At 50.3% G+C, this 25,233-nt stretch overlaps 1 protein-coding gene across 1 annotated transcript in view; it reads left to right on the forward strand.

The window, feature by feature from the left end:
• RNF17 (ring finger protein 17) overlaps positions 1–25,233 on the forward strand; it is a 2,644,767-nt gene that overhangs the window by 2,547,673 nt on the left and 71,861 nt on the right. Inside the window, exon 38 of the mRNA XM_085621540.1 lies at positions 14,445–14,634. Within this exon, the coding sequence (XP_085477666.1) occupies positions 14,445–14,634 (190 nt within the window). The remainder of the gene's footprint in view (positions 1–14,444; positions 14,635–25,233) is intronic.

Raw genomic sequence — 25,233 nt, forward strand, 5'->3', positions numbered from 1 at the left:
GACGGACGCGGAGCCGCAGACGACGCCTAGCGACGCCCAAGGGGTATTGCTGACGAAAAATCTTCCGGATCCAGTCTGACGCCTGGGGATATTCTAAGGTGAGGAATCTAACTAACTAATGTTTCTTACAGATACATCGTTACCGAAGGTTAGTAACTTGTTCTAATGGAGAAAGGCCCATTCAGAAAAGGCGTGCAGGCTCATGCCAGGAGGCCAGTCAAAGGAAACCGACAGCTGGAGAGGTAAGTTGTGATGCTTTGGGACACCTTAGTCCTCTTCACCAAGGCCCAGGCCGGACGGGTGCAGAGGCGTCTTCTGTTGTTGAAAACAGCTTACCGGAGCAGGTCGTTGTTGAGAGGGTCTCCGTGCAGAGGCTGTAAGCAACGTCGAGGAGTCCAGGAGAAGTCAGCTCACGGTGGACTCAGGCTCTGGAGCACTGGGGAACCTTGATGGAACCGGTGGGCTACTTGGACTCAGGTCTGGTGCAGAGGTGGAACCGAGGGTCAGGTCTTGCAGTTCTTCAGGTCACGGAGCCTTTGCTTGAGGATGTTTCTTTTGAATAGTTCTGATGTTCTCTGTAGATCTTGATCTTTGTCAAATGCAGGCAATCCTCCCAGGGGTTTGGAGGTTGCTGGGCTGCAGTAAGAATTGTCTTTTTGCACAGGATCTTCGAGGGCTGCCGACAGGCTGATAGGGCTGGGGCCAAATCAGTAGTTCTCTGGGGTCTTCTCTGCTGGTGCAGCTCTGTGTTGCCTGGCTCTTCTTATGTCATCAGCAACTCAAATTCAGAGTCTGGGGATGCCATTTAAATACTAGATTTCTCTAAGTGGCTCTGCGTTCTTGGCAGTAAAATAGTCACAAAAGAAACATGTCAGTGCATCAGGAGAGGGCTTATATGGACTCCATCGGCGTTACATTCGGAAACAACCTCTCTACAGCGTCGCTCGATGCCCTCTACTGACACACAGAGGTACAGCTTAAAAAATTTCTGGATCCTGTCTTGCATCTGGGAAGGATTCTAAAAAAAGGATTCTGCGGCTAGATCCTGTCTCTGTCAGATAAGGCATTACCAAAGGTAAGTAATTTGACCATGGAAAACTGGCGCCTATACAGCAATGCAGAGTGCTCGTCCATGAAGACGACAATGAATATTCAATTAAATGCATATCGGTTTTTTCTTCTATTTTTGATTGCTAAATGATAATGTCCGATGCTGTCACATTTCTTTAATGGAATGTGCTTCATTGAAGATGAATTAGCAGTTCTAGACAGTCGCGTAACAGGATGCAAATTCATCTACAATGTATGCTAGAATCTGATGGAGACATGTAGCCGCAGATTCCTTAACGTTTGAATTCTGCCCATGTGCCAGACTGTATCCAGATTAAATCTTTCAGCAGTACCTCTGTGCACTGGGGGACGGCGTCATCTGGCTCTGCGGTGATGTCGTCTCGGGCTATGTTGTTAGTGGAGCCATAAAAGTCCCCCCCGGCGCGCGGGCATCAGTTTCTTCTTATCCGTGCTGTAACGTGGATCCGGAGAAGCGGTTCCTCAGGTTGTTTTTTCTTGACCTACTTCGACACCTGGTGTCGGTAGAACAGTGTGCCTTTGTCAAATGTTGACAGGTTTCAAACCTTGTGGGTTTTGTAGTCGACATATGTCGGTGACAGACCCACATACAATTTATATGTGGTATCTAGGTGAACACCACAACACCGAGGATTGTGGTTCCTGCCAGAAGCTTAAACCAAAGTCGTTGAAGTAGCAACATTTGAAGTTGATGGCGCGTGCATCGCGATCCTCGGAGGCTTCCCAGCCACGGTCTTTGTTGTCCCGGGCAGAACATTTGCTGGGTCGATCTAGGAGCCGAAGTTGGTCTTGAGGACGTCATTCTCCAGGGAAGTCGAAAGGTAGGAGTTCGAAGTCGCAACATTCTCAGACTTCACCGCGTGGAGACTCGGTCTCCCTTGGCTCCTGCCGCTAGAAGGCTGATGAAGCCGTACGTGACTCCACACTGCGATTCCTCGTTTCCAGGAGCCGGTGCGTCGATGGCTCAGATAAGGGAATATTATGATTCCTTACACCTCCTCTTTGGGACCCCATCTCCCTATGCAGCGCCTTTACGCCACAAGGAGGTGAGTGGGGCGCCATCAGAGGATTTGTCCTCTGTTACGGTTGGGCCATCAGTCAATGGGTCGGCGCCGGTAAACGTCAGCTGACATTGTTTTGGTGCAGGCTCACAGTCCTTTGGGATCTTTGCCTATGACGCCAGTATTTGATCAACTGACTCTGACATTGACATCGGCGATGCCGGCTCAAGTAGTCTCTCCTCCCCGAGTCGACGTTGTGATGGCGCCGCTTCGCGATCATACAATGTCATATGAGGATTCGGCTGTGCAAACTGAGGGGATTGTACAATTTGTGGCGCCTTTATAGAAAGAGGCATTGAGAGGTCCTCCTGTACTGACTGGGCAGGACTTCTTCAGCCTATTTCCGACATTCAGGTGGAGGAGAGCTCACTTACAGCTCTTGGTGAGGCTATTGGGCTGGATTGTTCACCAGCCTTGGGGTTGCTTTCTCCCCCTAGTCTTGCCACTGAGGCAAGTTCCTCCTTTGCAGACATGCTGAATAAAGTGGCTGCAGTTTTAGACTTGTCACTGCCCACGATGCAGAGGTCTACAGACCCTTTGTTTGAGATCCTTTGCCAGGGACAGACTGAAGAAGGTTCTGCTTTACTGTATAGTGAGACCCTATTTGACATTTTATTGGGTGCTTGGGCCATGCCTGAGTTGGGGGTCTCAGTGGACCGTGATGTTGCACGTAGGCATTTACCTGCACCTGGGGACCCAGTTTGTTTGCATAGACATCATTCCACTAGTGGTCTGGTGACTCAGGCTGCAACGTCTTGCCAGGATGTAGATTCTACTCCTGAGACTCCGGTGGGCAAGGATGCTAGGGGTCATGATGCTTGTGGTAAGCATATATTTGCTTCAGCCAGCTCAGTATTGAAGGCCACCAATACGTCCTGTGTAATGAAGTCACTTTTCCTATGCCTTATGGGATAACCTCTGTGTTGAGGTAGGCAAATTGATTAACCCGTTCCGTGCTCATGACGGAACCACTCCGTCATGAGCCACGGGTGCGCTGTGCTCATGACGGAGTGGTTCCGTCATGCCGCGGCCGTTGGCGGCCGTTGGCGGCCGCTCCTCCCACGCGGCACTAATTCCCCACCTGTGCGGGCGATTAGCGCAGTGGGTGTAGTCATGACGGAACCACGCCGTCGTGAGCGCAGCTCACCCGGGACTCATGACGGCGTGGTTCCGTCATGAGCACAGCAGCGCCGTCAAGCCCCCAAACCCCCCCAGCGCTGCGGCGGAATTCGCGCCGCAGCGAAGGGGTTAAAGATGGGCAGAAGGCCACTTGGCTTACCATAAGGTGTGGCATGGACACGACGGATTCTGTGGATCGGGCCATGGCATCTGCAGTGGCGCTATGGCGTCGGGCTTGATTGGCATCTTAGGGTTTCTCAGAGGCTGTCCAGTAGGCTTTGTCCGATATAAAATTTGATGGTGCCCATCTTTTTGGTGAACAGGCAGATGCAGCGTTAAGACCCTTCCATGAAAGATGGAGAACTCCATCTACAGAGTTGTAGTCCTGCATTTTTTTGCAATGTGTGCTTTGCTTGTCCTTAAGTTTGGGATATACGTTTTTGCTGGTCAAGATGTAGCTTTATTAGGCCGTTGTATATGTCCAATTTCGGTTTCAGTACAACCATGTTACTCCGGTGAGGAGTAGTGGTTATAACCTCAGTACCATTTTCTTTTTTATTTGGGTATTGATTTAAATGACTGAGGAAGGTTCCCTTTGTTTCCTGGCCTCTGAGTATGAGCTTTCTGTACAAGAGGCTATTAAGAGAGGTGTCTTCCTGTAGAAGGCGGATCTGCTGTGTGCTTCTTCGAAGCAGTTCAGTATGCAAGTTGCATGGCTTTCTTCAGTGATCTTTTAGAGGCATTTAGTTATGTCAGCTGTAGACGGGTATAGTCACACTTTGATCTACTCTTGGGTTAATCGGGTGCTTCAGCAAGTTGACTAGTTGCTCTGGCTCAAAGTATATGTTTGCATTGGTTAAATGCTATTTGCTTGCGAGTTCTTCCTTTAGGGTAAAGGAACAGTGTCTAGTGAAGACATGAATATTACCTCGACTGCAGGCAATTCCTATCTTCGCTCCATATTGTCATGCTGTAAATTGGCAGCCTTAGGTTTATGATGCTTGGGTGTCCCAAGACCAATGTGAACTTGATGGCTTGTTGTTATTGACTTCAGACAATATGTCCTGAAGTGTTGGACAGTTTTGTTCACCAACAAGGCCGCCAATTCCATCTATAAAAGTCTTTGGAGACATTTTTATAATAGGAGGGTTTTTGCTTTATTGTAAGCTTTTCTTCTTTCTATGATATTCTTGATATGCGTGGTTCTGTCTGATTGACATTGTCTGTCTTTTGGAGAGGATGTACTTATTGTTTTCTGCATTCCTTAATTCGCGAGGAATCATGACTGCTGTTATATTTGTGCCAGACAGCTTTTTCTTATGGCAAGCCACCTGCTGTGTTGTACTGGTGGCGTACTACCCTTTTTTTTGCTGGGTTGGGGATTTTTGTTGAACCTCTCATTTCAGAGTGACTTTTTATATACAGAGTATACATGATTTAATATGCTGCTGTGTTTCACTTAATTGTTGGACATACAATCATATCTGAAAGAGACACTTTAGTGATAGATTCCTTACCTTAGAATATCCCCAGGCGTCAGACTGGATCCGGAAAGTTTCGCTTAGCAGTACCCCTGCACGTCAGAAGGTGGCGTTGTGCGGCTCCGCCTCCGTCACTGGCGTCGTAAGCGCCGAGATGACGCCACGGAGAGTACTTAGGCACCACCCATGCGCGCTGACGTCCGTTCTTTCTTTTTCCGCTCCAGCAAGCGTAGATCCGGATTGAGCACGTACCTTAGTCACTTTTTGTCTACTATTTTGAGACTTTTTGTCTCCTCTCTTTTCTCCTGGTGCACGTAGGGATGCCCGGCTTTAAGTCCTGTGGGGCCTGTCGCTGGAATATGTCGGCGGCGGACCCCCACGATGTTTGCCTCTACTGCCTGGAGACTGACCACGACTCCCGGGATTGTCGAGCCAAAGCCCCCAAGGCCTTGCAGGAGCGGCGTAGGAAGTTGCTGGAGGTCCGACATTTGTCACGCCGCCGCTCTGGGTCCAGGGGTCGTCCCCGGGACCGCTCGCTGGACTGGAGCCGTCGCTCCTCAGGCTCCAAGTCTTCGCCTTCGGATTCCAGTAAGCAGCGCCATAAAAAGAAGTCGAAGAAGCAGGTTCACTCTCCGACGTCCCCCCGTCGCTCCCCGGAGGCGGACGAGGGGGACAGGGTGTAGGAAAGTGGCTCTGTATATATACTGTTCCCAAATAGGTACAGTGTGCACAGAGTCCACAGTCCCCAGAGGTTTGGCAGAAGCTTAAGTTAGATATAACCTTACTCTAAAGTGGTAGCTTAGTCGAGCAGTAATGCAGTATCAGAGGACAGTGTAAAGCATTTGTTGTACACACTCAGTCAGCAAATAGTCTCACACACTCAAGAACTGAACTCTAGGCCAATGCTTTTTATATAAAAATATATAGTTGTTTTATTTTAGAACCACCAATAGGTTTCAAAATATACTTTCTCAGAATGATATGCTTTAGATAAATACATTTCAATAGGCAATAGACTTTTGAATATAACTGTTACAGTGGTTGCAATAGGCAACACAATTTCAAACACAATAATACATTGAACTCAATGGGAATTTCTAGTTAAATGTGTGAGAAGTTGGCCTGATGTATGATGTCACTAGTTCTAGTGTACACCTTATATCAGTCCAAATACCCTTATGGTGATTGGTTGTAAAGTCAACCTTATAGACCAGCTATCCTAGTGGTAGCATGGACAAGAGCAGTCTTAGGCTAAACTCTGAATGGCATGTGAAGCCAGCTGTGATACCATATATAATCCCTTGAATACCAAATGAAAGGACACCACAACAGATATATATATAAAATAGTGTATTTATTCTAGTCAAACCCTCAGCACTCTTTATGAGATTAGAGGTAAGTACAACACAGTCTTATTTATGCATACATGAAGTCACACAGGTAAGTAATACAGTTAGGCCCTAGGGGCCACGCAAACCATATACTAAGTAAGTGGTATAAGGACCACTGTCACGGAAATTGGATAGGCCTAGGCCTAGGGAATCGCTGGGGCTACACTACACTAGCAACAGTTAGGAAGTGGGAGGCCCACGGGATTCAGGTGCAGAGTGGAAACACTCACGCGTAATGCGTAAAAGTCGATAGAATTACTAGCAGTTAGAAATAAACAGTTTGAGGACACTTCTGGTATAGCTAGAAAGTCGAGACTCGGAAACTAGACCCTAGGATAGTCAATACCCTTGTGAGCACCAAAGTACCCAAGTTACCTAGCCCACAGGCTGCGGGTGCATAGGTGTGAACTTGCGTCGGGTTTCGTCGTGGACTTCTATGGATGCCTGAAGGAAAGTTGCTGACAGGCAGTCAGTGAAGAGTGTCCGGTGGATCCCAAGGCTGGGATCAAGAAGAGAGGAGACCTGCAAGCAGAAGGGACAGAGTCTAGGTCACCAGCCAGGAGCCGGGAAGGAACCAGGCGATGTCGTGCAGATGCAGGTGAAGAGGTGAAGCTTGTCGCAGCAGCCACGAGGACCAGGGAACGTCGAGGACGACCAGGACCAGGAGGCGAGCTGTCCCACGAAGGCTCTTGCTGTCGGCGGCGTCGAAGTTGGACTAGGACTCACCAAGCCTTGGCAAGCGGAACCCACGAAGAACGGAGGACTTGCTTCTGGTGCAGACCAGGAAGGTCTGGGGTGCTTCTCTTTTTCAAAGAAGCAGGAGCCAGTCTGGAGGAGCCAAACCAGCGGTGAAGATTTCAGGATGCGTCGTCACAAAGGCCACTAGCCAGCGGGCAAGCAACCGGACATACGCGGCAAGCAGGAAAATGCAGAAGGGCCCCACGCAGGACTCGTGGAGTGTGGGGGGCTGATCTTCGGTGCAGATGGTGCTTGGGGTTGGGGCTTCTCAATCCCCGGTGCACAACTTCGAGGGTGCCTCAGAAGCTGCGCTTGAAGATACTAGCCACTTTTCCCAGTAGCCGGTCCCACGTCTCTCGTCGCCTCCACGGATCTCAGCACGGCTGTGGATGTGGATCAGGGTCGGAGAAGTCTGGAAGTCAAGGCTCTGGTCGGGCTCTGCAGTCGGTCCCTCGTAGAACTTCAGCAAAGCAAAGGGTAGTCTCTTGATGGTGCCTGTTTGCACAGGGGAGCCACTCCTTGGCCACAAGGGAGATTCTTCAGTCTTCTTCTTTCGTCGAATGTCGAAGGTCCAGAGTTTCTGTTCAAGTTGCAGGTTCAGGATAATCTAAAGTCTTGAGGCCCAACTCCCACTCTTATACTAATCTGGGGGGCTGGGATACCTGCTAGGTCACGCCTTATGGGTGGGACCTGGGAGGGGGGTGGTTACACCCCCTTCCCTTTGTCCAGTTTCGCGCCAGGACTGGGGCTGGAGTGCCCCAGCACCGGTTTGAACTGGACTATGCACGGGACACCTTGTGTGCCCCAGGCATGTCTCATTCTATTCATCCCTCCCTGCCCCAATACACTAAGGCCTGTCTGGGGTGGTGCTCGCACCTCCCAAGGCTGGAAACCTATTGTCCAAGCCTCCCTTGCCGGGATCACTCCCAGCAGCAGGAGGTCAGACTCGTGTCTGTGGCAGCAGCATCCATTTTGTGATGCTGGGGCTCTGGTTAACTTTAACCGGGTAAGTAGGTTACAACATGTCTTCTCCCTCTAGAAGGGAGGGATAATATCCTCATCCCCAGAAATGGGATGGGGGTATTATTCCAAAGTGTTAGACACCTTACACAACATGTTTTGATAAAGCCAAACCATAGTTACCATAACCGTTTAAGATTATAAGGCACTTTAAGAGTATATGGTAGGCTATATCATAGAACAGCTATAAGGACATGGTTCCGAAAGCTGCAGACAGGCTCAGCTCATGCTAGAGCACCATCTCACATGTTACCAAGCACTCTGCCTCCAGGATTGTTAAGGCCTGCCATAGGAGTGGCTGATAGGTACACATGTGTCTATATGTAAGTTAGGTATAGGAATACTACACCTAAGCAAGGGGTGATTACACGACCTTGCCCCAGCTGAGTGATCAGCCAGTTGTGTCATAATGGAAGGCCAGGCCAGGGGTGGCATAATACATGCTGCAGCCCCTGGTAGGCCTAGGGTACACCTATGCCCTGGGTACCTAGGGTACACTGTACGGGGGCCAATAAGGTGATCCTATTCCAATGGGTTATGCACCTAAAGTACATAGTATCAATTTAGAGAGAGAACAGCAGGGCTGTGGGTCTGATTAGCAGGCCCACAGCCACATCTAAGTCGAAAACCAGTAAAGCAAAAGCAAAAAGTGGGGGTGAACATAGAAAGCAGACCCTACTCTCCTAGAGTGGCGTTTTGCGGCTCCGCGTCCATCGCTGGCGTCATAAGGGCCGAGATGAAGTCACAGAGACTACTTAGGCGCAACCCATGCGCGCTGACGTCAGTTCTTTCTTTTTCCGCGCCAGTAAGCGCAGATCCGGTTAGAGCACGTACCTTAGTCACTTTTTGACTATCTTTTTGAGACTTTTTGTCTCCTGTAAGTTTGAGCCTACTCTGGTGCACGTAGGGATGCCTAGTTTTAAGTCTTGTGGGACCTGCCGTCACAATATGTTGGTGGCGGACCCCCACGACGTCTGTCTCCACTGCCTGGAGCGCGACCACGACTCCCGGTCCTGTATGGACTGTTTTGCCATGGCCCGAATGCCTTGAGGGAGCGGCACCGGAAGCTGTTTGAGGTCCGGCACTCGTCCCCGTGCCATTCACGGGACAGGGGCCGCTCCAGAGAACGCTCGCGGGGCCACCATCATCGCACCTCGGGCTCCAAGTCTTCACCCTCAGATTCGGGTAAGAGACGACACAAAAAGAAGTCGAAGAAGCATGTTCGCTCTCTGACATCTCCCCGTCGGTCCCGGATGCGGACGAGGGGGACAGGGGTTCTACCCCTGCGGCTCCTGCGGAGCCCGAGAGTCCCGCGGCCTACCCACCTTACCCGGGTCTGTCGGCGAGTCCCGCACAGGTGCAAGAGTTTCTTGCCACCAGAGACCGCCTTTTTTTAGGCCCCGGGCTCCCGCCGGTGTGACTTTGGGCCCCGCGGTCCCGTGTCCAGAACCTGTTGGGGTGGCGGATCCAGCTTCGGCGCCACAGGATCCTGCGCCATTGGCTCCAGCTCCGAGGTCCAGCGCTGCCGGCTCCGGCCCCAGCACCGCCCTCGGCTCCGCCTCCGGCGCTGCAGTGGGTGCCGTTTGTTCCGCCCTTGCCCTGGTTCCAGGACCATTTAGTTCCTGCCTGGGATCCGCATTGGGAGGTAGCGCCGACTCACCCCCGTCCGGCGCCGTTTCCGACGTATATTCCGGCTCTAGCTCTGCTGCCGCTGTCTGTTCCTCCTGCAACAGAGGTGGAGGATGACTGGGAGGGGTCCGAGGAACCTCTTGCCCGTCAGTGTGTCTCTGAGGAGGATTGGGTGGATGACTTGCAGGACGCCGGCGACCTCGATGTCTCTTCTGACCCGGGGTTGGCCTCTCCCCCGCCTACTGTGGAGGAGGGCGCTTCCTACACGATGGTGCTCCGTTGGGCTGCTGAGGTCCTCAACCTCGATCTCCCTACGGTGACCCTCAAAACTAATCTCACTGAGGTGCTCCTGACGGAGACTACTTCGCCGGAACCCCTGCTTCCCTTTAAAAACTCCCTCACCGACATCTTGTTGGGCACTTGGTCAAGGCCGGCCACAGAGACCCCTGTGGATAAGAATGTCGCCAGTCGTCACCGCCCGGCGCCTGGTGACCCCGCGTTTCTGACCACTCATCCCATGCCTGAGAGTCTGGTCATCCAAGCCTCGACGTCGCAGAGTGCTTTTCCCACGGCTCCGCCGGATAAGGACTCTAAAAAGCTGGAAGAGTTTGGTAAGCGGTTGTTCTCTTCGGCCAGCTTGGGGCTGCGGTCAGTGAACACCGCCTGCTTATTGGGCCGCTATTCCCAAGCGGTGTGGGATACGGTTGCTCAGGTGTTGCCTCAATGTCCTGAGGAGGTCCATGCTGTGCTTTCCCAAGCCGTTGCTCAGGGTAAGGATGCGGCTAAGTTCACCATTCGGTGTGGTTTGGACACCGCTGACTCATTGGGCAGGGTGATTTCTACGACTGTGGCGCTGCGTCGCCATGCCTGGTTGCGATCTACTGGGTTCTCCCCCGATGTCCAGAGTTCGCTCATGGACATGCCCTTTGATGGCACTCGCCTGTTTGGCGATAAGGCCGACAGTGCACTGGAAAGTTTTAAGGACTTGCAGGCCACGGCGAAGTCCTTGGGTCTTTCCGGAAAAAGCCCGGCCACTCCTGGTTTTCGTTCCTTTTGTGGCCACGGCAGAGGCGCCCAGGCACGTTCCTTCAGCAAGCCTGTGCAGAACCAGCCCCAGCGCGGACGCGGCTTCCGCAGGGGCGGGGAATCAGCGTGGGGGTCAGTCCACCTCCGCCGCTTCTACCTCCAAACCTTTCTAATCCGAGCATTGGGGAGCACCCCACGACTGTGTGTGGCAGGATCCGCCGCCACCTCCCCCACTGGCGCGATATCACATCAGACAAGTGGCTGTTGCAGATCATCCTCAGAGGTTACGCTCTTCCCTTTCAGTCCTCTCCTCCAGCCATGCCATCTCGGTGCCAACGCATGTCGGGGATCACTTGGTACTTCTTCAGCAGGAAGTCACGGCCCTCTTGGCCAAGGGGGCCATCGAGTGCGTTTCTTGGCCGGAAGTAGGGAGTGGTTGTTATTCCCACTACTTTCTGGTCCCCAAGAAGGACAAAGGGGGCCTGTGCCCCATCTTGGATCTCCGGAACGTCAATCGCTTCCTCCGGAAGGAGAAGTTCAAATAGCTGACTCTGGCTCAGGTCCTGGCTGCCCTCGACCCTGGAGACTGGATGGTAGCGTTGGACTTGCAGGACGCATATTTTCACATCCCCGTCCTGCCGGCCCACCAGCGTTACCTATGGTTCACCCTAGGCCAGAAGCATTTTCAGTTTGTCGTGCTCCCCTTCGGCCTTACCAGTGCCCCTCAGGTGTTCACGAAGGTGATGGTGGTGGTCGCAACTCATCTGCGCAGGTCGGGGGTTGTTGAAGGCGGGCTCGGCCCAGGCAGTCGTCAACCACCTTCAGACTACGGCCGATCTCCTGCATTTGCTGGGGTTCTCCATCAACGTGCCGAAGTCGCACCTGAGTCCCTCTCAAAAGCTCCCCTTCATCGGAGCGGTTCTGGATTCAACTCTGTTTGGGGTTTATCCTCGCGAGCAGCGATTCCGGGATATTCAGGCTATGATTCCGATCTTTCAGCCTCTGTCCCTGGTTTCGGTCAGGATGACCCTCCGGCTCCTGGGCCTGATGGCCTCCTGCATCCTGCTAGTGCAACATGCCAGATGGTACATGCAGGCTCTGCAGTGGGACCTGAAGTTCCGGTGGGCGCAGCATCAGGGCAACCTGTCCGATCATGTCCAGATCTTGGAGGGCACTGCACGACAATTGCAGCGGTGGCTCACGAATCGTGATTGAGTCAATGGCATGACACTTTCCCTTCCCCAACCGGAGCACACTGTGGTGACGGATGCGTCCCTCCTGGGATGGGATGGCCACTTGGGAGAGGCGGAGTCACGGCTCCATATCGATCTGTTGGAGCTTCGGGCGATCCGACTTGCACTGAAGGCATTCCTTCCCTCTGTCCGGGGAAGTGTGGTGCAGGTGTTCACGGACAACACTGCCATGTGGTATTGCAACAAGCAGGGCAGGGTGTGGTTGTGGACCCTATGTCAGGAGTCTCTGCGCCTCTGGACATGGCTGGAACATCAAGGCTGGAACATCAAGGCTGGAACATCAACCTTGGTTGTTCAACACCTGGCAGATTCCCTGAACGCCAGGGCAGACAAACTCAGCCGCTGATGCTTGATAGATCACGAATGGCATCTGAACTGGGACGTGGCTCAAGGTCTCTTTCTGCAGTTGGGAGAGCCTTGGTTAGATCTATTCACCACCGAAGAGAACGCTCAATGTCATCAGTTCTGCGCGTTGGAATTTCCAAGGCGGCACTCACTCGGCGCCGCTTTTCGTCGCGAGTTGACTTGCGGTCTGTTGTACGCCTTTCCGCCTATTCCACTTCTGTCCAGAGGCCCAAGTCATCCTTGTGGCTCCGGATTGGGCACGAAGATACGGTATCTCGAGCTACTCAGCATGGCGATCGATCCCCCGATCCGTCTGCCTCTTCGGGAGGATCTTCTGTCGCAGCAACAGGGGACTGTCCTCCACCCGAACCTGCCCAGTCTCCACCGCCATGCGTGGAGATTGAGCGGCAACAGTTGACAGCTTTTGATCTTCCTCCCGAAGTCTGTGATGTCATTCTGGCAGCCAGGTGTCCCTCCACTAAGACGGTATACGCCTGCCGGTGGAACAAGTTTGTGGCATGGTGCACAGCGAAGTCTGTGGATCCCCTTTCTGCCCCTCTTTCTGAGGTTCTGCTCTTTCTTCTTTCTTTGGCCCAGCAGGGCCTTAGGGTAGCAGTCGCGTTTTATAAATCCCCTTTCATTTCATTTCTGGGCACTATCAAAGGTTATCTTTCGGCCATCTCTGCCTTTCTGCGGCTTCCAGATCAGCCTTCTCTCTTTAAGTCCCCGGTTGTTAACCGTTTCCTGAAAGGCCTTACGCACGTTTACTCCTGTGCCGTTCATCATGCCTCAATGGGACTTGAATCTTGTTTTGACCTATCTGATGTGCGCGCCTTTCGAGCCCCTTCATACCTGTCCCTTGCGTCTTCTTATTCTTAAGACTGCTTTCCTGGTAGCTATCACCTCTGCCAGACGAGTGAGTGAGCTCCAGGCTCTTTCTTCCAAACCTCCTTTCCTTTCTGTTCATCCGGACAAGGTGGTGTTAAGGACCCGTCCTTCTTTTTTGCCAAAGGTTGTCACGCCCTTCCACATCGGGCAGACCATCACTTTGCCTACCTTCTTTCCACCTCCGCATCCTTTAAGGGAGGAGGAGAAGCTCCACCGTCTGGACCCAAAATGTGCACTTGCATTCTATCTGAAGCGTACACAGCTGTTCCGGGTGGATGACCAGCTCTTTGTTGGCTACGTGGGCGCCAAAAAAGGTCGGGCTGTGCACAAACGGACCATCTCTCGGTGGGTCGTTCTGTGCATCAAAGCATGTTACTCCTTGGCTACGATAGAGCCTCCTGTGGGGCTGCGTGCCCATTCTACCAGGGCAACTGCAGCCACTACTGCCTTGGGACATGGCGTTCCCTTGCAGGACATTTGTCAGGCAGCTACGTGGGCCTCTCTGCATACGTTTACCAAGCATTACTGTCTTGACTGCCAGGTCCGGAGAGATGGCTTCTTTGGCCGTTTTGTGCTCCGTGACTTTCTGGTGTAATCTGTTCGCAGACCCACCACCGGGGTTGGTATTGCTGGGGTATCTATTCTAAGGTAAGGAATCTATCACTAACGTGTCTCTTTCAGATGCACAAGTTACTACTTGTGTAACGATATATCTGTAAGAGACATTAGTTAGTGATTGATTCCTTACCGCTTCACCCATCCTCCCCGTTCTGCGAATTGGTTTCTAGGGTTAAGGTCATCCCCTTTCAGGGCCCTAGTTTCATGGCACCAGTGGTCAGTTTATTGCATGGCTCTGCGTTCCTGGCGCGGAAAGTCGTGTACAGAACTGACGTCAGCGTGCATGGGTGGCACCTAAGTAGTCTCCGTAATGTCATCTCGGCGCTTACGACACCAGCGACGGACGCGGAGCCGCAGGGCGCCACCTATTGACACGCAGGTGTACTGCTAGCAAAACGTTCCGGATCCAGTCTGACGCCTGGGGATATTCTAAGGTAAGGAATCTATCACTAACTAATGTCTCTTACAGATATATCGTTACACAAGTAGTAACTTGTGCTTCAGGTGTTGTCATTTCTTGGAAGGGAAAAGTCTTGTAGAAAGCTGCGTGGCACCACCTTATTATGTTGGAAAACCATTTATTGAGTAATGTTCTCTAGATCATGTCTAGTACTGTGGATATTTAGTGAGAAATATGTGGAAAGATGTAGTCATCCACCAAAAATATAGTTACAGAATTTAAGTTGTCTTATACATGTTTTAATATTTTCTGTGGCAGCTTTAAACTTGTGCAATTGAAATGCCTTGTATATTTTTAACGGTATACTTAACAATTTGTTTGTTTAGAATCTTTCAAATTCCTATCAGTCTTATGCAGTATCCTACCCGAGCCTTAAAAGTCAAATTGAAAGGATTTAAACCTCCTCTGGATGACGGAGAGACTAAAAGAATTCCTTATCGTCCAGCGTGGAGCATGGAAGCACTGTATGTAATGATGGATTACCTTGATGGAAAACAGCTTTATGCGTCAACTGTGGTAAGTGGTCATCTGTTTTTTTGCAAACTATTTTTATAGAATTTTTGAATTAATCACATTAAATGGCTTTGAGGTCGAAAGTACATTGGTGCAGCGTCAAATTGTCAGTCAGCTTCTCATTTTAATGTTTATCTAACCTGTTTTGCTTTCTGGTGCAAGAGAGTCTGAAGCCTATTGACTAGATCTCTACTTGATACAGCATGTGGCTGTCCAACAGAGTGCTAGACAAAGTTGTGGTATTCGCTATTCTAACTGCGCTAAATAGTTCTCACCTGAGATTAGGGTACTGAAGAGAGAAGGCAAAAAAGGCATGAAAAAATATAGAGACATCAGTACTACGAGGATAGCAAGGAAACCTAATAAAGAAGTATCACTACGCAATCCACAAAGCCAGCCTAAAAGACTTTGCTGAAAAGATCAGTCTGTCTAGGCATCCTTCTAAAGAAATATATACCACTGTCAATTATTTTCTAAAACCAAACATTGCCGGGTCTGGTCCCCCCTTTTCTAAGGAATGGTGTGAGCAGCTACCTAATCGCTTTTTGGGAAACTGCAGACTTATTTATGACTCTTTAGCTAAAACGTCAGACCCATTCTTCAAAGCCCACAATAAGGTTACAGTTGGAAAGCCAGCAGTGGAACTTTCAACATTTCCTAGGCCTGAGCAAAGGGAAATTGTAATGGCAGCAAGTATAGTCAAGTGAGCTTCTCCTTTGGACTGGCTCCCTTAGATTTCCTGTTGAAGGGGGAGAGGCCATTATATCTGCTCCAACGGTCCTCTACAGTGTTTCTAATCAGAGTGGATGTGTTCCTGATGCATGGACACAGCTGATCAATTGCCCACTGTTAAAGACTTTGGCTCCTGACAAGGTGGATAATTATAGACCCATCTCATTGCTTCCAGGGATTAGTAAAATCCTGGAAAAGCTGTTAATCTGTGTCCTTTCTGATTTTTTGGACTCCAACAACCTACTGCACCAGATACAGCCCGTTTTTGTCCTGGGTGTAGTACAGAGGCACCTCTCTTATTGGACCCCAAAAAAACTCTGGACCATGGAGGGGTCACCAGCGCTCATTCTTTTGGACTTAAGCGCAGCTTTTGACAGTCTCCCACACAACTCTGTCAGAGGATCAAAGAATTAGGGATCACAGGTATGGCGCTAAAATGGCTAACCTCCTTTCTAGCTAACAAGAGCTTACAAGTCTTTGAAGAACCCTCCTATAGGAGACGGATTGGCTTGAGTGTGGAGTGCCGCAGGGCTTGTCCTGAGCCCTACGCTCTACAATGTGTATGTTCGGCCTTTATCGGACATCATCTGAGCCTCTGCATTTACTATGGTGTCTGTAGGAAGCTGGCTCTGTATATACCATACCAAAGTAAGGTATAGTTAGCACAGAGTCCAGAGAGTAACCAGATGTATAGCAGAGGCTAAATTAGGTAAGTACTAACAGCTCTCTTTGTGGTAGTGGGGGCGAGCAGTTAGGCTTATCCAGAGGGAGTGTTAAGCATTTATTGTATTCACTCACTCAAGACTGATTGCACACACTCAGAGACAGAATCCAGACTGTAGGAGAGTAGGGTCTGCTTTCTATGTTCACCACCACTTTTTTGCTTTTGCTTCACTGGTTTTCGACTTAGATGTGGCTGTGGGCCTGCCAATCAGGCCCACAGCCCAGCTGTTCTCTCTCTAAATTTATACTATGTACTTTAGGTGCATAACCCAATTGGTAAGGATCACCTTATTGGCCCCTGTATAGTGTACCTTAGGTACCCAGGGCATAGGTGTACCCTAGGCCTACCAGGGGCTGCAACATGTATTGTGCCACCCCTGGCCTGGCCTTCCATTATGACACAACTGGCTGATCACTCAGCTGGGGCAAGGTTGTGTAATCACTCCTTGCTTAGGTGTAGTATTCCTATACCTACCTTATATATAGACACATGTGTACCTATCAGCCACTCCTATGGCAGGCCTTAACAATCATGAAGGCAGAGTGCTTGGTAACATGTGAGATGGTGCTCTAGCATGAGCTGAGCCTGTCTGCAGCTTTCGGAACCATGTCCTTATAGCTGTTCTATGATATAGCCTACCATATACTCTTAAAGTGCCTTATAATCTTAAACGGTTATGGTAACTATGGTTTGGCTTTATCAAAACATGTTGTGTAAGGTGTCTAACACTTTGGAATAATACCCCCATACCATTTCTGGCAATGAGGATATTATTCCTCCCTTCTAGAGGGAGAAGACATGTTGAAACCTACTTACCCGGTTAAAGTTAACCAGAGCCCCAGCATCACAAAATGGATGCTGCTGCCACAGACAAAAGTCTGACCTCCTGCTGCTGGGAGTTTTTCCAGCGAGGGAGGCTTGGACAATAGGTTTCCTGCCTTGGGAGGTGCGAGCACCACCCCAGACAGGACTTAGTGTATTGGGGCAGGGAGGGATGAAAGAAGCTAGACACTGCCTGGGGCACACAAGGTGTCCCATGCATAGTCCAGTTCAAACCGGCGCTGGGGCACTCCAGCCCCAGCTCTGGCGCAAAACTGGACAAAGGAAAGGGGGTGTAACCACTCCCCTTCCTGGTCCCACCCATAGGAGGGACCTTGCAGGTAGCCCAGCCCACTAGCCCAGTATATCAGTAGGTAGCTGAGCCCTGCTAAATTAGATTAACATGAATCTGCAAATTGAACAGAAACTCTGGACCTTCAACATTTGACCTCAGGAAGAAGACTGAAGAAATCTCCCTTGTGGCCAAGGAGTGACCACCCTGGGCAACCAGGCACCATCCAGCGTCCGCTGCTTGCTTTGCGACTGATCCTACGAGGGACGACTGTAGAGACTGACCAGCGCCAAGACTTCCAGACACCTCTGACCCAGATCCACATCTACAGCGAAGCTGAGACCCGTGGAGGCGACGAGGGACGTTGGACCGGCGACTTGGGAAAAGTGGCTAGTAACTGACTAGCGCGGCTTCTGAGGCTTCCTCGAGGCTGTGCTTGGGGAATTGAGAAGCCCCCATCCCGAGCACCATCTGCAAAGAAGATCAGCTCCCCACACTTCACGTGTTCTGCGTGGGGCCCTTCTGCACCTGAGTTGCTCGACGTGTTGTCCGGTTGTTGGCCCGTTGGCTAGTAACCTCTGCGACGACGAACCTTTACTTTCAACCTGCTGGTCCGGCTCCTCCAGACTGGCACCCGCTCCTCTGTGAAAGAGAAGCAGCCCAGACCTTCCTGGTCTGCACCAGAAGCAAGTCTTCCATCCTGCGTGGGTTCCGCTTGCCAAGGCTTGTTGGGTCCTGACTCGACATCGACACCGCCGACAGCAAGAGCCTTCGTGGGACAGCTCACCTCCTGGTCCTGGTCGTTCTCGACGTCTCCTGGTACCCGTGGCTGCTACGACAAGCTTCACCTCTTCACCTGCATCTACACGACATCGCCTGGTTCCTTCCCGGCTCTTGGCTGGTGACCTAGACTCTGTCCCTTCTGCTTGCAGGTATCCTTCCTTCTTGATTCCATCCTTGGGATCCACCGGACACTCTTCACTGACTGCCTGTCAGCAACTTTCCTTCAGGCATCCATAGGAGTCCACAACGAAACCCGACGCAAGTTCACACCTATGCACCCGCAGCCCGTGGGCTAGGTAACTTGGGTACTCCGGTGCTCACAAGGGTATTGACTATCCTAGGGTCTGGTTTCCAAGTCTCGACTTCCTTGCTATTCCGGAAGTGTCCTAAAACTGTTAATTTCTAATAACTTCTATTTCTATCGACTTTTACGCATTACGTTTCCACTCTGCACCTGAATCCCGTGGGCCTCCCACTTCCTAACCTTTGGTAGTACAGTGTAGCCCCAGCGATTCCCTAGGCCTATCCTGTGTTCGTGACAGTGGTTCTTATACCACTTACTTAGTATATGGTTTGCGTGGCCCCTAGGGCCTAACTGTATTACTTACCTGTGTGACTTAATGTATGCTTAAATAAGACTGTGTTGTACTTACCTCGAATCTCATAAAGAGTGCTGAGGGTTTGACTAGAATAAATACATTCTATTTTTATATACATCTGTTGTGGTGTCCTTTCATTTGGTATTCAAGGGATTACATATGGTATAACAGCTGGCTTCACATGCCATACAGAGTTTAGCCTAAGACTGCTCTTTTCCATGCTACCATTAGGATAGCTGGTCTATAAGGTTGACTTTACAACCAATCACCATAAGGGTTGTTTGGACTGATACAAGGTGTACACTAGAATTAGTGACATCATATATCAGGCCAACTTCTCACATTGGTGAGCAGCGGTTGGGATCTGAGCTTGCTGTTGTAATACCATTGTAATCTTGAGATACTAAATTGAAAGATCACATAGATATTGTTATGTACATATAACATAGATTATAAATACTTAAGTCCTACTGGACTTAGTTGTTGTAGGTTGAAGGGCCTAGCACACCCTGACTACAACTACTAGAAAGGTTTAGTAGATACAACTAGTGTAGGTAGGTGCACACACCACACCCTCACTTGATCATGTCTCTGAGAGGAGATCAAGTTGATCCTCTCTCAGGAGGGGTAGATCCTAGAAAGATCCCCTCTAGATATGATACCCTAACTTTTCAGGAAATGAGACAATTGTGTACCTCCAGAAAGTTAAAACAGGGTTCAAACCCTACCCTCATTCAGCTAGTAGAGATCCTAGAGGAGTATGATGCTCGTAGGGCCTCCCAGGCTAGTACCCTAGGTACAGGTCTACCCACTACATATGAGTCAGATGGGACTTCAGAAGATGAGGTAGACAGCCAGGTCCAAGTTGGGAGACTTAGCCAGGCTAACTTAAGCCTACATGGGAGTCTGACTGGGGTCCCCCCATTCAGACCCTCAAGTGGGCTTAACCAGAGAAGCAGGAGAGACAGATCCCCTTCAAGGGAATCTATCCACTCCCATGTCTCTAATAGCTCCAATGCCTCGTCTCACAGGGGAATGACTTCTCCACAGAGAAGAGAGCATCAGGCCAGAATGAGGGAAGCCAATCTGAGGATTGAGAGGGAAGAACTTGCCCTTGCCAAGGAGAAGCTTGCTCTGGCCAGAGAGCAGAAATTAAGTGGGTTAGATCCCACTGGTGGCAGCAATATCCCTAAGGATAGAGACAGGACCTATGATAATAGAAACCTGAGCAAGATTGTCACTCCCTACAAGTGTGGGGATGACATCCACAAATGGATAACTGCTTTGGAGAGGGCTTGCAAAGTACAGCAGGTACCCCACAGTCAGTGGGCAGCTATCTTGTGGCTCTCCTTCTCTGAGAAAGGTAGAGGCAAGCTCCTCACAGTTAGTGATGAGGATGCTGACAATTACACTGTCCTGAAGAGTGCTCTGATTGATGGGTTTGGCCTAACCACTGAACAATACAGGTTGTTATTCAGGGATACCCAGAAGACACAGACTCAGGACTGGACTGACTTTGTAGATTGTGCCACTAAGACTCTGGAAGGCTGGTTATTGGGTAGTAAGGTTAAGGACTATACAGGATTGTATAATTTGATCATGAGAGAACAAATCCTTAATAACTGTCAAAACCAGCTGTTGCATCAACACTTGATTGACTCTGACCTAACTTCTCCCCAGGAATTGGGAAAGAAGGCAGATAGGTGGGTCAGGACTAGAGTTAAGCAGAAAAACCAGAACCAGGGTGGTGATCAGAAAAAGGCAGACCAGAAGGGTAATGATCAGAAACAAAAAGACCAGAAGTCTTCACCAGGCCCCCAAAAGGCTCAGGGGGAGGGTGGTTCCAAAAAGGATAAGAAGAAAGATGGCCAAAAGAAACCATGGTGCAACTATTGTAAGTCAAACTCACATTGGTTTAGTGAGTGCACCAAAAAGGATAAGCCCCCAGCCACCATTGCCCCTAAGGCAACTGTACCCCCTAGTCCAGCTGTAAGTGGTGGTTCCCAGCAAAAGGGTGTAGTAGGGTTAACCCTGGGAACTGAGGAGGATTCTGGCCTAGTCAGGATACCTACTCAGGCTGTTCTGATCTGTGATGGGGACATAGCTTTGTCCTCTACTGTGGGTCCCAGTAACCTGGGCAAGTACAGACAGACTCCTTTTATCAACCAGAGAATGGCTCAGGCCTACAGGGACACTGGGGCTAGTGTCACAATGGTGACACCTGCCTTTGTGGACCCTGGACAGAGCATGCTAGGTGAGAATTACCTAGTGACCAACGCTAGCAATGCCACTACTTCCCATAGTGTGGCAATTGTTAACTTCTCCTGGGGAGGGGTAACTGGCCTCAAGAAAGTTGTGGTAAGTTCAGACCTTCCTGTAGATTGTCTGTTGGGAAATGACCTTGAAACTTCAGTTTGGTCTGAAGTGAAGTATAGGACCCATGCAGAAATGCTTGGGATAGATGCACATGTCCTTGCTGTGACCAGGTCACAGGCCAAAAAGTGTAACACTGAACAAGTGCTGGATCCTGGGACAATGGACCAGACACAACCCAAGAGAAAGAGCAGTAGGGTCAAGGCTGTGCCTTCCCCCCTGCCTCAGGTGGTGGATCAGCCCTCACAGGAGGATGATTCTGAGAGCCCTGAAGGAACTGTCCTAGAAGAACTTGAACCTGATCAGGTTGAGTTTCTTGGGCCAGGGGGACCTTCAAGGGCAGATCTGAGGCAGGCACAATTAGATTGTCCTTCTCTTGAGCCCCTCAGACAGCAGGCTGCTGCTGAGGCTGCAGGGAATGCTCAAGGTACCCATAGAGTGTATTGGGATGAAGGGCTACTGTACTCAGCGGCTAGAGACCCCAAGCCTGGTGCGTCCAGGAGGTTGGTCATACCATTGAGTTTCAGAGGCTTCCTTCTTACCTTGGCCCATGATATTCCCCTTGCAGGACACCTAGGCCAGAACAAGACTTGGGGCAGGCTTGTCCCTCACTTTCACTGGCCTCACATGTCAGAAGATACCAAGGCATTTTGTCACTCCTGTGTCACCTGCCAAGCCAGTGGCAAATCAGGTGGCACCACAAAGGCCCCCTCATACCACTACCTGTGGTGGGGGTTCCCTTTGAGAGAGTGGGGATAGACATTGTAGCACCAATGGACCCCCAAACAGCATCTGGGCACAGATTCATACTGGTGATAGTGGACCATGCCACCAGGTATCCAGAAGCTATACCCCTAAGGACCACAACAGCTCCTGTTGTGGCAAGGGCCCTACTCGGAGTATTCTCCAGAGTGGGCTTTCCAAAGGAGGTTATTTCTGACAGAGGTGCCAACTTCATGTCAGGATATTTGACTGCAATGTGGAAGGAGTGTGGTGTGAACTACAAGTTCACTACACCCTATCACCCACAGTGTAATGGGCTTGTGGAGAGATTCAACAAGACCCTAAAAGGGATGATAAAAGGTTTACCAGACAAGCTTAGGCGAAGATGGGACATCCTTTTACCCTGCCTTCTGTTTGCTTACAGTGAGGACCCACAAAAGGGGGTTGGCTACAGCCCTTTTGAGCTTTGTTTGGGCATCCTGTAAGGGGACCCCTGTGTTTAGTAAGGGAAGGATGGGAGAGACCTCTCAGACAACCCAAACTGGACATAGTGGATTATGTACTTGGCCTCCGCTCCAGGATGGCAGAGTATATGAAGAAGGCTTCTAAAAACCTTGAGGCAAGCCAAGAACTCCAAAAAGCTTGGCATGACAAAAATGCTGTGCTGACTGTGTACCAGCCAGGGCAGAAAGTGTGGGTGTTGGAGCCAGTGGCCCCAGCAGCACTCCAAGACAAATGGTCTGGACCCCACACTATTGTTGAGAAAAAGGGAGAAGTCACCTACTTGGTGGACCTTGGGACTCCCAGAAGCCCCCACAGGGTGCTTCATGTCAACAGATTGAAGGCATATGTTGACAGGGCAGACATGGGCTTACTCATGGCTACAGATGAGGGGCAGGAGGAAGAGAGTGACCCTCTCCCAGACCTGTTGACTCAGAACCCTGATGATGGCTCAGTTGATGGTGTGGTCTTTTCTGACAGCCTCACTGATCATCAGCAACAGGGCTGCAGACAAGTTCTGCAATCCTACAGACATATGTTCTCTCTGACCCCAAGTCAGACAAACTGGTGCACCCATGAGGTGGACACTGGTGACAGTCTGCCTGTGAAGAGTAAAATCTACGGGCAACCTGACCATGTCAGGGACTGCATAAAAGTTGAGGTACAAAAGATGTTGGAGCTGGGAGTCATTGAACCTTCAGAGAGCCCTTGGGCTTGTCTTGTAGTTCTTGTGCCAAAACCTCACACCCAAGATGGTAAGAGAGAGATGAGGTTTTGCATGGATTACAGAGGTCTCAATGCTGTCACTAGGACAGATGCCCACCCAATACCTAGGGCAGATGAGCTCATTGACAGATTGGCAGATGCCAAGTTTTTGAGTACATTTGACCTGACAGCAGGCTACTGGCAAAATAGGACTAGCTGAGAATGCAAAGGCCAAAACTGCTTTCTCGACCCCAGGAGGACATTATCAATTTGTGGTATGCCCTTTGGTTTGAAGAATGCACCTGCCACTTTCCAAAGGTTGGTGAATCAAGTCCTTATAGGTCTGGATGACTACTGTGCAGCTTATCTTGATGATATGGCTGTCTTTAGCTCCACCTGGGAGGATCACCTGGTCCACCTGAGGAATGTTTTAGAGGCCCTGCAAAAGGCAGGCCTCACTATCAAGGCCACTAAGTGCCAGATCGGGCAGAGCAAGGTTGTATACCTGGGCCACCTAGTTGGTGGGGGTCAGGTTCAACCACTGGAGAGCAAGATCCAGACCATAAAGGACTGGACTTCCCCAACTACCCAGACTCAGGTCAGAGCTTTCTTGGGCCTGACTGGGTACTACAGAAAGTTTGTTAAGAACTATGGGTCCATTGTGACACCACTTAATGACTTGACCTCTAAGAAGAAGATGCCAAAGAAAGTTCAGTGGACAGTGAGCTGTCAAAAAGCATTTGATGACCTGAAGCAGGCCATGTGCAGTGCACCTATTCTGAAAAGTCCAGACTACTCCAAAGAGTTCATAGTCCAGACAGATGCTTCTGAGTTGGGTGTGGGAGCTGTTCTTCCACAACTGAATGTAGATGGTCAAGACCAGCCCATTGCTTTTATTAGTAGAAGGCTGACCCCTAGAGAGAAACATTGGTCAGCTATTGAGAGGGAGGCCTTTGCTGTGGTTTGGGCCCTGAAGAAGCTGAGGCCATACTTGTTTGGCACTCACTTCAAGATTCAGACAGACCATAAGCCCCTCTTGTGGCTAAATCAGATGAAGGGTGATAATCCCAAACTTCTTAGGTGGTCCATTTCCCTACAGGGGATGGACTTCACAGTGGAACATAGACCGGGGACTGACCATGCCAATGCAGATGGACTCTCCAGATATTTCCACTTAGAACATGAAGACTCAACTGGTCAAGGTTAGTTTAATGTCCATAAGTTTGGGGGGGGGGGGGGTTGTGTAGGAGAGTAGGGTCTGCTTTCTATGTTCACCCCCACTTTTTTGCTTTTGCTTCACTGGTTTTCGACTTAGATGTGGCTGTGGGCCTGCCAATCAGACCCACAGCCCAGCTGTTCTCTCTCTAAACTTATACTATGTACTTTAGGTGCATAACCCAATTGGATAGGATCACCTTATTGGCCCCTGTACAGTGTACCTTAGGTACCCAGGGCATAGGTGTACCCTAGGCCTACCAGGGGCTGCAGCACGTATTGTGCCACCCCTGGCCTGGCCTTCCACTATGACACAACTGGCTGGTCACTCAGCTGGGGCAAGGTCGTGTAATCACTCCTTGCTTAGGTGTAGTATTCCTATACCTATCTTACATATAGACACATGTGTACCTATCAGCCACTCCTATGGCGTGCCTTAACAATCCTGGAGGCAGAGTGCTTGGTAACATGTGAGATGGTGCTCTAGCATGAGCTGAGCCTGTCTGCAGCTTTCGGAACCATGTCCTTATAGCTGTTCTATGATATAGCCTACCATATACTCTTAAAGTGCCTTATAATCTTAAACGGTTATGGTAACTATGGTTTGGCTTTATCAAAACATGTCGTGTAAGGTGCCTAGCACTTTGGAATAATACCCCCATACCATTTCTGGCAATGAGGATATTATTCCTCCCTTCTAGAGGGAGAAGACTTGTTGAAACCGACTTACCCGGTTAAAGTTAACCAGAGCCCCAGCATCACAAAATGGATGCTGCTGCCACAGACACAAGTCTGACCTCCTGCTGCTGGGAGTCCTTCCAGCGAGGGAGGCTTGGACAATAAGTTTCCTGCCTTGGGAGGTGCGAGCACCACCCCAGACAGGACTTGGTGTATTGGGGCAGGGAAGGATGAAAGAAACTAGACACTGACTGGGGCACACAAGGTGTCCTATGCATAGTCCAGTTCAAACCGGCGCTGGGGCACTCCAGCCCCAGCTCTGGCGCGAAACTGGACAAAGGAAAGGGCGTGTAACCACTCCCCTTCCTGGTCCCACCCATAGGAGGGACCTTGCAGGTAGCCCAGCCCACTAGCCCAGTATATCAGTAGGTAGCTGAGCCCTGCTAAATTAGATTAAC

The sequence above is a fragment of the Triturus cristatus genome, chromosome 8 (genome assembly GCF_964204655.1).
Source record: "Triturus cristatus chromosome 8, aTriCri1.1, whole genome shotgun sequence".
NCBI lineage: Eukaryota > Metazoa > Chordata > Amphibia > Caudata > Salamandridae > Triturus > Triturus cristatus.